The sequence below is a fragment of the Gopherus flavomarginatus genome, chromosome 17 (assembly GCF_025201925.1).
Source record: "Gopherus flavomarginatus isolate rGopFla2 chromosome 17, rGopFla2.mat.asm, whole genome shotgun sequence".
In the NCBI taxonomy this organism is placed as follows: domain Eukaryota; kingdom Metazoa; phylum Chordata; order Testudines; family Testudinidae; genus Gopherus; species Gopherus flavomarginatus.
The window spans coordinates 20,601,560-20,614,299 of NC_066633.1; the positions used below are offsets into that span (position 1 = coordinate 20,601,560).

Consider the following 12,740-nt stretch of genomic DNA (forward strand, 5'->3'; position numbering starts at 1 on the left):
TGACCCACTGCCTTAAGCACTGCAGGAGCCACATGAATCAGACAGAAAACCAACACCGCTCGCAAAATGTTTATCCCCCCAAAAAATCTTCATTCCAGATGAAAAACATCTGCTGCCCTGTGGAAAGCTTCACACCTAGTGCATCCCACTGCTAAGCTTTAGACCTGAGGCTTCTACACAAACCACCCTTCCTGGTTTGTTCACACCCTGTTTCATTCACAACCTCCTTCGCCCTGGGGTTGGGTTTTTTGTTGTTGTTTGGACGCTGAAAGTTGAAACGAAATTGGTTTGTGTCATTTCTAAAAGTTCTTTTGAAATCTCCGCCAGGATAACTGAAATGTGAGCTCAGGGTTGACAGTTCCATGAAAAAAAAAAATGATTTCAACTGAATTGTACATCCAGGTGGGAAATCTTTCTGCCCAGACACTGCAGCCAGTATCTGCCATACCGCTTACTACCGACCCCAGTAGAGGGCTGGCTGGCAAATCTGCTGGAACTCCAAAGCAAGAGTAACCCTGCTGAGTCCAGCAGTTGCACTGTGCTCCTTAACCACCGGAACAATTTACCGAGGGAGGGGGGTGGATTCACCATCCAGCACTATTTTTAAATTACGATCAGGTGGTTTTCTAAAAGCTCTGCTCTAGGGATGATTGTGTTGTACAGGGGGTCAGATTAGATGTTCCCAGTGGGCCTTTTTGGCCTTGAACTCGATGAATCCATGCCTAAGCAATCCTCATGACCATCAGGCAATCCCCGTCACTGCCATACAGAGGGCAGGGAGAGATCATGGGTCAGCTTTAGAGGCACTGTGATCTAGTGGACTGAGCACTGGACTGGGAGTGCTCAGTCCACTCAGGAGATCTGGAGGCAGCTGTCAGCTCTGCTGAATGACCCTGGGCAAGTCATTTCCCTTTTCTAGGTCTCAGTTTCCCCATCCGTGAAATGGAGATAAGGATCTCACCCTCATTCGTAAAGTGCTTTGAGCCCTGTAGATGAAGAGAACTATGTAAGTGCTAGGTACCAGTATTATTAGTATTTATCACCACCCCAGAGTTTCCACTACTCAGAGCACAGGACAGCAGAGATCAGACTCAAATATCTCTGGGAACAACACGGCTGCCCAGCACTGCATGCCAAGGCAGTGACACAAAGGTCACACCCTCCTGATGCAGTGACCCAACCTGACAGGATCAAGGCTGACCACATTACAGGCATTGCACAAAGGGCACAATGCAGCCATGGTGCACATACCCCGTGAAAACCCAGCCCAACCCACAGAGCTCACAGCCCCGTGGAAAGTGCACCTCCTTGCTAAAGGTTTTTCTCTGATATGTGCACCCTGCAGATAAAGACAGTGCCTGACTGATTGTCTCTGGGAGGTCAGTGGTCTGTAGTATGCATTCTATTAATGATGGGGGTAGGTTAAAAACTGCAGTGAATCTCCCAGGACTCAGACAGTGTGGGGAAGCTGGGTGGGAGGATCAGAGCTGAAAGGGAAAAGCTTGTTCCCCACAATCTCTCACTGGTTTCCCCACACAGGATCCCCACGGGTGTCTGCTGTTGTAACTAGCCCACCTACAGGAGGTGCAGTTAACTCTGCAACTGCTGCATAAAGTAACACATTGTGCAGAGCGCCACTGAAGATATTTCCATGACCATGGCAGAGATCAAAACCTCCAAAGCTTGGTTCTTTTGTAGCCCATTTTGTCACTAGGACGTCCCCTCCCCACCCAGCACACACTCATCTGTTTATGGAATAGGTGAAAGAGGAAGAAATAAATCTCTGAATGAGGACATGCCATTTTCTGCTTCTTTATGAAGGAGAGTGAAAGGGCTTCAAAGTGTTATCCCCTTCCCCTGTCCCACACCCACCCCCCGGCAACTTGTATTTTAATGAGCAATCTTGTCTGGCAGACTCTCTGGCTGACCGGAAAACTAGCAGGCGTCTGCTGCCAAGAAAGAGGAACATGATTAACAGAGAGAGGAAGGGATTTGGGGTGATAGTTTTGTGAATTTTCATTTAACTCAAATTCAAATGCTAGCGTGATTAGCAGAGAGAGGAAGGGATTTGGGGTGATAGTTTTGTGAATTTTCATTTAACTCAAATGCTAGGGAGAAAAATGTCTTTCTTGGCGACGTGAACCCTAAATGCCTTGATTAGGGCTGGGAAAGTAGCCAATATCCCCCACAAGCCAGAGAATGCAGAAGGTGACAGGCTGGAGAAAACAAATGGGGAAAACCCAGGAAAAAAAATAACCACAACTTTTTTTATTGAGCAGGGGTGGGGCCTGGAGGGGAGGGAGGAAGAGAGAGAGCACAAGCAAGCAAGCTCAGGTCATCATGTAAGGAAAGCAAGAAAGGGTTCCCTTCACTGGCTACCTCATGGAGGGCTGGAGATGGAGGGATATCAGCTGTCCTCTCCAGCCTTGCTTGAAAGCCCAGCACTGCTTCTTGGAGCTGGTACCTAGGAGTGAAAGCAAAGCCTGGTGGGGAGTGGCTGGGTACATTGAGAAAACCTTCTCTAGAAACAGCTGAACAAGCAACAGGAAAGGTTGTGGAGGAAGAGGAGATGGTGACACCACAGAAAAGCAGAAGTTATCGAGTGACCACAGCCTACTCGCAGCCCTCAGCTGGATGGATTCCTTCAGCATTACCCAGCAGACAAGATCACACTACGGTGCTTCTGATACTACCGGAGGGTAAGTCTCTGAGCTCATGCCACTGCCTAAAATCAATGCTAGCATAGCAGCCAGGAACGCAGCAGTCAGATGGGTAGAAGCTGGTGCATTTTGGACCAGGGCTAGACAATCTTCAACACTGTGCAGAAAGATTAGTGAATAGCGCTCTGCGACAGCAGCTCCTCTAGAAAGAGTCAGGAAAATGCTGCACAATGCTCGATTAAACAAGATAAAATGAAAATGCAAGAAAACCAAACCTCGCTGTTTAACAGGGGGGTGACATGACTTCATTGCATTTAAAACCAAAACTTGCTCTTCAGTGTCCTTCTGTGAACAGGAATTGTTCTAACCATCGCGACATGTTAGTGAGGAACATTTGAAATAGACATCTCAGCGCCACTCCCACGAGGCGGCTCCAGAATCAAGGGCTAACCTTCCATCCTTGCAAACCAAGTACAATTTAAATCTCGCTAGGCCAAAATGTGAACCCCAGGCCAGGCTCCCAATTCCTCTCTCCCTGAGTAAGTAGTGTGCTGAGGAAGGGTTTGATCCAATAACAGAGGGGTGAAAATAGCCTAGCAGTGCGATCCAGTCTCCCAAAGGGAACGATGGACGCACCAGTGCTTTTCACTGAAGATGTAACTTAATACAGCTCTGGAGTCTGGACTGTAGGGAACAGGGCTGCACTGAGTGGGGCATGGATTAGTTGTCAACTAACATTCGTTCTCTGTATATTCCACAAAGAGGATTCAGGGAAGCAGAGCTTTCCTGTCTCTTCAGGTACGTGAGTTTTTCTGCAACTAAATCCCAGCCGCTATATTGTCTAGAGATAGGAGAGGAAGAAAAGAAGGGATGTGTCTCAGAAGCAGCCTTTCTCCGGAGGTCGGGGGAAGAACATGAAACTGACTATAAGATTATTTTTTAAATCAGTGTTTAAGCAGATCAGCTAGGCAACAAAGGTAAAAAAATTCATAAGCCCCCAAAGTGATTTAGGATCTTAAGTTTCATTGGCATTCAAAGAAATTAGGCTTCAAAGTCACCTAGCGACTTTGGAAAATTTTACCCTCAGAAGCCAGATTCTCCCAGGCACTGGGCACGTTGGGTGCACATTGGGTGCTGAGCTGTTTTTTTTTTAAATCGGGCCCATATTTTGAGTGCTGAGCATTTGGAAATCCAGCTCTGAGCTCTTTGGCAAAACTCAATCCTTCACATGTGCAAAATGTCAAATGATTGAACAGGCTGGCAGCTCCGGCTGTGGAGGGGATTGAAATATCTTCCAGGCTTTGTTACAAACACGGAAACCTGCTTGGGCACTGCCGACCTGCGGGCGATTACAGCACAGTCACTGATGGCCACTGCCTTTAGTTCTAGTCCAGCTTTTGCTGCCTTTATTGATGTTATTCTCGGAGACTTGGAGCATGTGTTTTTCATGGCACAGACCCTGGAGCGCGGGATGGGAGCCCTGAGGGGGCTCTGTGATGCTCAATAAATCAAAGCTGTGCTTAATTTTCAAAGATTCTGAATTCTAAGAGCTAGTCTACACACAAAAATTGTGTCACTTTAGCTACACTAGTGTAGGAAAATCCTCTCCAGGAAGGAGAACATGCTAGATTGGATAAAGGCCCCTTTATACCAGTGTCGCATCTCCACAATAGGGGCTGTGCTGGTGTAATTGTATCACGAGAGCTCTTACTGACAGCTACACCAGGACACAGACTCAGTGTGGATCAGGCCTCGGGCAGTTCTCCATTGCACAGCTGCGTGTGTGGTCAGTTACACCCGTGCAAAGTGCTCCCATTCTGATCTGGTAGCATTTGCCACCCACTTTGTATTGATGTATGTGACCACACAAGATGTGGGGGCAACACAACTGGGCCCTACTTCTGTGTTCACCTGCCTCTTCCCCTAGGTTTTACCCCTCGGCTATACACACACATGCAAAAACTACAGTGAAAGAATGTTACTGAGGTTGCAAAGTCAAGTCCTCTCAGGTTAATAAATGCCTGAATTAAAGGTGCGTGTTCAGCCTTCATTTGCCACGTCCCTGTGTGCATGTGTGTTATGATACAGTCTTTAATCACATGATCAAATGCTATTTTTTCCACGAGCCCCTGACCTCTCTCAGTGCACAGGACGGATAAAGGAGCCCCCAGTCTATATTTTGTTTTCTCTGCGTTGTTCAGCATATGGCCCCAGAGCTTAGTTATTACGCACTATTCAAACCTTGCTCTGAAAACACAATGGTTAATTTGCTCCTGGGCTCTCCTGTGGCGCTCCTCACGGAAGTATCTGGCTATTTTACAAACATCACCCCACTGCGAGAGGAGGGGCAGTATTTGCTCCATGTTATAGATGGGAGGGGCTAAGACACAGCGAGGTTAAAGTTTACAAGTGGTCACTATTTTTGGGTGCCGCATTTGAGATGTCTCTCTCCTTATTCCTCAGCGTGCTGGAGCACTTGATCTGCAGCTCCCAGTGCTCAGCACATCAGCACATCAGCCCTGAGGGTCGCACACTGGGCACTCAGCAAATGAGCAAACCCATAGTGACCATCTGTGAAGGGTTTCATGGAAGTGATTTGCCCATCCTCACACAGCTCTGTAGCACAGGGTTGGATAGAATCCAGCTCTCTGGGAAAGCGTTCAACTGCCTTAGCCGTCAGACTGTCCTTTCTCTTCCTGCTGTCCTTTCTCTTCCTGCAATCCCTTGCCTTATGCAGGACCCACCTTCCAACTTCTGCAAGGAGTGGCGCACGGGGACCCTACAGACAATGTTCACTACGACACAACACAGATTCAGCCCCAGCACAGGCTCATCCTGCGCACTGAAGGAGACTGGGGTCTTGTGGACGAAACAGTATGTAATTAAAGACTATCTCATAATGCACATACTCAAAGGGGATGAATTAAGGTTGTGCAGGCAATTTCACTCAACAAGAGGTCAAAGCACACTATGGAACTTTTAGTGCGCTGCAGCAGGGTCCGCACGGACAATGCATGGCAAACTGGTGCACGGTAGATGTACACCCCAGTTTGCCACAGATTAAGTCTCCATATAGACAAGCCCTCAGTTAATTGATCTTGCTGCCTGAAAAGTGTTTATTTGTATTTAAAGTAGTGCAGGAATGAATATTCTCTGTTAATGGCCTCAAAAGGCAGCAGGAGACCCAGGTTCTGTTGCCAGCTCTGCTCATGACTCTCTGCATGACCGTGGACAAATTGCTTCCTCTGCCTCACTTTCCCCCCTCTATAATACTGGGATCGCAACACTTCCCCCTCCACCCTTTGTAAAGTGCTTAGAGATAGACAGTGGGATCTGCATACTCCTGTGAGACTGTATGTAACTGGGGTAGGCAGAATTACTATCCACTGCAGTCTGGTCAGTCCTGGGGCTGGTGTACGGAATGAACCAGAGATGAGGTTAAATAATCAGAACCACAGCTCCAAACGCATCTGAACGGCCACACTGAGTCAGCCCAATCGTCCAACTAGCCCAGTGTCCTGTCGTCTAACAGGTGCCACTGTCTGATGCTTCAGAGGGAATGAACAGAACAGGACAATTAGTGAGTGATCCCATCGCCCATTCCCAGCCTCTGGCAGTCAGGGTAGCGATACCCAGAGCATTGGGTAGCCAAGATGGTCAGGGATGCACGTAGCTATTAACGGACCTGTCCTCCATGAACTTATCTAGTTCTTTTTTGAACCCTGTTATATTTTTGGTCTTCACAACATCCCCTGGCAACAGAGTGACTGTGCGTTGTGTGAAGAAATACTTCCTTCTGTTTGTTTTAAACCTGCTGCCTGTTCATTTCATTGAGTGTCCCTGGTTCTTGTGTTGTGTGGAGGGGTAAATAACATTTCTCTAGTCACTTTTTCCACCCCAGTCATGACTCTCAGAGTCCCCCTCAAGTTTTTACAAGTGCTGTCTGATTTTGGATGCTCATCTTGGCACACCCGTGCCCTCAGCTCCCACTGAAAAGCAGCACTGGAGCTCTGCCTGGGTGAGCCAGGGCTTGAGATGGACTCACAAGATCAGTGGCCACTTGTGATAGATTCGTAGCTTCAACAGGTAGAAGGGTTGGCTGTGATCATCCAGACTGACCATCTGTCAAACACAGGCCAGAGAGTCTCCCCAGAACGACTCCTTTGGAACTAACACAGAGCCTTAAAAAAAAAAAAATCTAATCTAATCTCCCTCAACCCTGAATAAATTGTTCCAATGGTTAATTTCCCTCACTGTTAAAAACATACACCTTATCTCCCATCTGATTGTGTGTCTAGCCTTGGCCATTGTGTTTTCTGGCAGGTGGGTGACCAGACCTCCTGTTTTTAAAGGGACAGTCCTATATCTAAGCCCTCCTGCAAGTGGCCCAACTTTTTCTTAAAGACAAGCAAATTGTCCCGTATTTTCTGTCTGGTGGGTCCTGCTGCTGGACGGATCCCTGCTCGCCAGCTGCCTGCCCACCAGCAGTGAGTTGGGGGGTCCAGTGGCTGATGATGGGGGTGGGGGTGCAAGGCTGGAGGTGGGATAAGGATGCAGTGTGTGGGGCCAGCCACTCCCCTGTGCAGGTCTGTCAGCACAGTCGCTGCTGCATGCTGGCTTTCGGCCACCAGGGCCCCGTCCCACATCTGGATGGTGGTGGCTGGTGTGTGCGGGCAGGTGCCAGGCAGAGGCCGGTTACATGTCACCTTGGCTGCCCACCCCTTGGTGCTTTATGTGCTCCCCCTCTCACTGTCCTCTCCTTGCTTTGCCCTTTCACCACTACCTCCAGCCCCGCTGCTCCCCATATCCCTCCAGATGGGGTGCGTCCCGCTTCCAGGGTAGTGGGGAGAACCAGCCCCTGGTCGGAGCGCTCAGCTTGCCAGCAGCTTCCTTCCTTCCCCCGCTGCCTCTGGCTGGGCTGGCACCTTTGGAAAGCCCAATAGCCTCCGGCCTCAGGCTCTGGCCAGGAGGAGCCGAGCCCTGCATGTGCCAAAGCCCGCACAGCGCTGGCACGGGGAGCCCTCTCTGCCACTCAGCTAAGCTCCTGAGTGTGGGGGGCAGCGATTTCCAGATGGTTCATACCCCAAACCTGTAGGTCCACAGCAGTCCCCTACCCATCCTGGGGCAGGTGCGTAGCACCCTCTTCACCTGTCCCTCCCCGCCCCCCCCCGGCCCCAGCCCTGGGTCCATTCTCCAGGGATCGTGGGGCTGCTCCGTCTCCTAGGCACCCTCCCCTGCTGAGCCACCTCTCTGGCTGGGTTCGCTGAGGGTCCTGCAGTCAGGTTCCCTGGGCCACGGTGCACAATGCTTCCTTAGGGCTTAACCCCTTCCTGCCTGCACTGTAGCTGGGGGACAGGAAGCGTTCGGTAATGTCAGTGGCCAGCAGCAGCCTGGAGATGTTAGCTGCATTTCAATACTTTGTGGGCAGGAAGGGACAAGCTGCTTCCACATCCAGCCATGGTGGGGATGGGGGAAGCTGAATTCAGCAAAGACACAGGCCAGGGCATTCCTACCCCACCCCAGCCCCCATGGCTGGAAGCAGCTCCCGTCCTTTCCCTCCCACACAGTGCCGAAAGGCTGCTGCTGGCCACACGCTGGTGGGAACCCTGCAGAAATCTGGAGGGAGGGGTGCATGTGACCCTGCATCCCCATCCCCAACCCACACACATGCCAGTTGCCTTGGGAAGATGGAGCACCAGGTACCAGGAGAGGTGGGTCTGTCCCGGGGGCCCAGCCAGGCACGGAGGGTGGAGAGTGCCAAGCAGGGAGGGGAGGGTTGGTCGGTCACCCCCCGTGGGACAGAGGTATACCGGAGTGTATGTGTGTCACCTCTTCCCACGTGGGGGGGGGTGTCACCTCTCTCCCTGTGAACCCTAAAGATAAGAAGGCAAATAAGAAGAATCCAACTGCCCAGTATTTCTTTTTACCAGGGGCTCAGTCAACTTGGTGTTAATTTGAGCGTTTGTACTGCCGAGTTCTGACTGGTTGCCGTTGAACTTGCTTGAATAAGAGTAATTTTACCGGGTGTCCTGTATTCAGCTCAGGGAAATATGGTCACCCTAGGCAGGTCAATCTCTGGAGACTATGGAATCGGACCAGCTGATGTGTTTGTGAGCATCCAGCTACTGGGGCTCTCATGCCAGGGCTGTTGAGGCAGGGCTCTGAGCTTTGCAGCTGGAAATAAACTGCAGACGCCCCGCTTCTGCAAAAACACACCTCTCAGGGGTATCACGGTTATAACCACCATAAATAAATACAAACCTTCCAGCATGTGACCACATCCCCTTCATGCTGTTTAAACCCTTGCGCAGAATGAAAATAGAGCCATCTACATGCACGCTGCAGCTATCCTAGGGCTCAAACGTCTTCTCCTGGCTGCTAAACAGCAGCACCTCCCCCACCCCAGGCATTGCCCAGTCTCTTCCTAAGGGCCCAAGACTGGCTAGTCTCAGCTGCACCAGATTCTGCTTCAGCTAGGAAGTGCTTCCCTCATCCAACTCTGCAGCCCTCTGCTGAAATGTAATCCCCAAAACCTCATACAAGGCATCCCCTCTGTGCAGCACTGGGCTGGGACAGCTCATGGCAGGAGGGTCCCATCCAAGGGGCAGCAAGAGTCCTGTAAACCCAGTCACACAGATCAGTGACCATGTTCTGTAAAGACCTTAGCTATGCTAGTGATATCAGCTCTTCTCCTTTCCTTCCATCTGCGAGTTCCCTGCGTCCCCTTCAGTTTCCTCCCAATCCACCAAGATGCTCACACACCTGCACCCTGAAAAGAGGAGGCTGCAGAAGGTGCATTGTTACATGTTGGAGGCTGATTTTTACCCTCCTTCTTCTCCATTCCAGGGGCTGGACTCAGCACTGTTCATGAAGCAGAAATTCTGCCAAGAACCCAACTCTCCCAGCAGCTCAGCACTGCAGGTGCAACGTAAGCTGCTGCTCAAGATGCAAACTTGCTCCTTGTCTATGCTGAAGGCCTTGGCCAGTACAATAACATTTGCAATCATTCTCTGGAACCTGAATTTACTTGACTACCAGTCTGAGGTCCCTGGCCCAGCCCTGGGGCACAGCAAACCCCTGACAGTGCTGATCTGGCACTGGCCCTTCCGTCACACCCAGAACCTCAGCACTGACGTTTGCGCAGACCGCTACAGGATCAAGGGCTGCCAGCTGACGGGGGATCACAGGCTCTTTAGCCAGGCAGATGTTGTGGTGTTCCATCACCAGGAGCTGCAGAAGGACAAGGAAAGACTCCCAACAGAAAGGAGGCCTCCTGGACAAAACTGGGTGTGGGTTACCCTGGAGTCCCCCACCAACACTAAGGCACTGGCTGGATGGAACCGAACCTTCAATTGGGTCATGACATACAGACAAGACTCAGACATCTTCATGCCTTATGGGGAGCTTGTGCGCCATCCATCAGCCAGCGGGGACATTCCAACCAAAACTGGCTTGGTGTCCTGGGTCATCAGTAACTACCACCGGACTCAGAAGAGGGCCCAGGTCTACAGAGAGCTGTCCAGGCACCTCCAAGTGAATGTATACGGGAAAGCAAACAAGAAGCCACTGTGCCCAGACTGCCTCTTGCCGACTACCTCCAAATACAAGTTCTACCTGGCCTTTGAGAACTCCATCCACCAGGACTACATCACTGAGAAGCTGTGGAGGAACGCGCTGCTGGCCGGCACCGTGCCGGTGGTGCTGGGGCCCCCCCGAACCAACTACGAGAAGTTCATCCCTGCAGACTCCTTCATCCACATTGAGGACTTCGGCTCCATGAAGGAGCTGGCCAGCTTCTTGAAGACCATGAACTCCAGCCGCTACAGGGCCTTCTTCGAGTGGAGGAAGAGGTATGGGGTGAAGCTCTACACAGACTGGCAAGAACGGTTCTGCACCATCTGCACCAAGTACCCCCACCTGGCCCAGGGGCAAATCTACCCTGACCTGGAGAGCTGGTTCAGTGTTTGAGAAGATGGGGCTCGGCCAAGCTGAGGCTTTTCAGAGATGTGTGACTTGCACAGAGAAGCCAAGCTGTCTATGTTAGTGGAAAAGGACGTCTGAGTGGATTGGCTAATTCTTAGTCAAGTGGCTGGTGGGGTGACTGAGGGCACTGAGCAGGACCTGGGTCTGGGAGCCAGGAGCTCTGAGCCCTGGTTCCAGCTCCGACACAGACTTGCTGAGACCTGAGGCGTGTCGCTGGTACTCAGCTTCCCTGTCTATAAAAGCCTCATACACTTACCTACCTCACAGGGGTGTTGTGAGGATTAACCGGTGCCTTGGAAATGGCTAGTTGCTCCCCTTTGCCCCCTCAGGAATAAATGGGGCAGAGGAGCGATGTCGGGGGGAGGGGTAAATGTGACCCCCTGCTCTGCATTATTGTATTTCAGTGCTAGGGTGGGGCAGATGGGGGCACCAGCAAGAATAGTGAGATCAATGAACTCTCCCTGGGGTTCAAAACCCTTTCAGATGCCAGCCAGACCTCAAGCTGCAGAAGGAAGGCCGGTCTCTTCCTTGCACTTTCCTCTCTGGGAGGTGCTCAGATGCCCCCCCAGTGACAGGCGCCCATGTAAGAAACTGAAGCGATAGAAGGAGGGGCTCCAATTGGTCTGTCCTTGTTGTGTGGTCCGTTTCCTCCCAGCGCCGGAGCCCCTGCCATTTTGGTGGTGGCGAGAGCAGGAGCGCCAGTCCCAAAGAGATTTTCTGTCTTGCTTCTTTTTAGTCAGTCCCGGTGCACTGCTTAGGGGGCACCGGCTGCGCTGGTGTGGTGAGTGCTGGCAAGGCACAGCCCTTTCTCAAGAACAATCACAGCCCGTTCAGTGCTGGGACAAGTCATAAGGGGATGGCTGTGGTTTCTCACTCCTGTCTCGTATTCTTCATATCTCTGACAGGAAGCCGTTGAGTCTGGTTTCGCTCTGATGTGAGGTTCCCTGCAGCAGGTATGGCCTGCCCAAGCCCTGAATGCACCCGTGGAAGGAGTGACTTTACGGGAGGAGTCCTTGTGGTACCTTAGAGACTTTGCGATGAAGTGGGTTCTAGCCCACGAAAGTTTATGCCCAAATAAATGTGTTAGTCTCTAAGGTGCCACAAGGACTCCTCGTTGTTTTTGCTGATACAGACTGACATGGCTACACCTTTGAAACTTTTACGGGAGGGGTCATGCAAAGGAGCCGCAAGCAGGAGATGCCCCCAGGCAACGAGTAGCACCTCCCACCCCTGCGGGAGTCAGTGTTAGTTAGTTTAGTACAATAGGAAAATAAGGCTGAGATTTTCAAAGCCACCTGATCTGAATGCTCAGTTCCCGTTATGTTTCCACATGCCCCCTGCACAGGATGGATGGTGCTCAGCAAACGAGCAGCTACTCGTTTTACCCTCATTCAGCATGTGATACTTTCAATGGAATAAAAGGGCACAGAGAGGCAAAGGTGTCAACCAGACCCTGTCACTGCACAACATTAGACCGTTAAACACAGTTTGGGTTTGAGTACACGGACGCATGGCAACAGACACCACTAAAAGCACCTTCTGTGAAAGATACAGAAAAAGGAAAAACAATTAAAGCCTTGGTAATGTGAAGTATTCAGTAAGGTTTTCATTGTAAGGGTAGCCAGAAGGTTCTCAAACTTTTTCTTGCTGTGACCCCCTTTGAAAATATTTCAGGCTGTGACAACCCTCCACCCCAAAAAGTGATGTGCCCTCCACCATACCATGCCACCCTTATTTCTGCACTGCTGCTGGCAGCAATGCTGCCTTCAGAGCTGGGTGTGCAGCCAGCCGCTGCCACTCTCACGACCCCGCTACAACAGTCTTGCAACCCCCTTTGGGGTCAGGACCCCCACTTTGAGAAATGCTGCGTGTAGAGTGTTTTCATCAGGAAACTCCCTCCCCCAGCTGACAGTTTTGCAGACTGGATTAAAGATGGTAATTTATGCTTCTCTTTGGGGAAAAAAAGTAGTGGAGATAGGCTGGCGCTGCTGTTGGTAAAGTTTGATCCTGCCGCCTTTAAGGAAAAAGAAAACAAACACACAGCAAAGGGACAGGGCAGAAAAGAACAGCAAAGACAGAAAATGCAGCTTCTCTGGT

At 50.9% G+C, this 12,740-nt stretch overlaps 1 protein-coding gene across 1 annotated transcript; it reads left to right on the plus strand.

Annotated features, from left to right (window-relative positions):
* The first annotated feature begins 2,180 nt into the window (after positions 1–2,180).
* Positions 2,181–12,233, plus strand: FUT7 (fucosyltransferase 7). The gene is made up of 3 exons (XM_050926374.1): positions 2,181–2,699; positions 5,398–5,534; positions 9,507–12,233. Exons 1-3 carry the CDS (start codon positions 2,570–2,572, stop codon positions 10,626–10,628), a joined length of 1,389 nt encoding a protein of 462 aa, XP_050782331.1. The 5' UTR covers positions 2,181–2,569; the 3' UTR covers positions 10,629–12,233.
* The last annotated feature ends 507 nt before the right edge of the window (positions 12,234–12,740 follow it).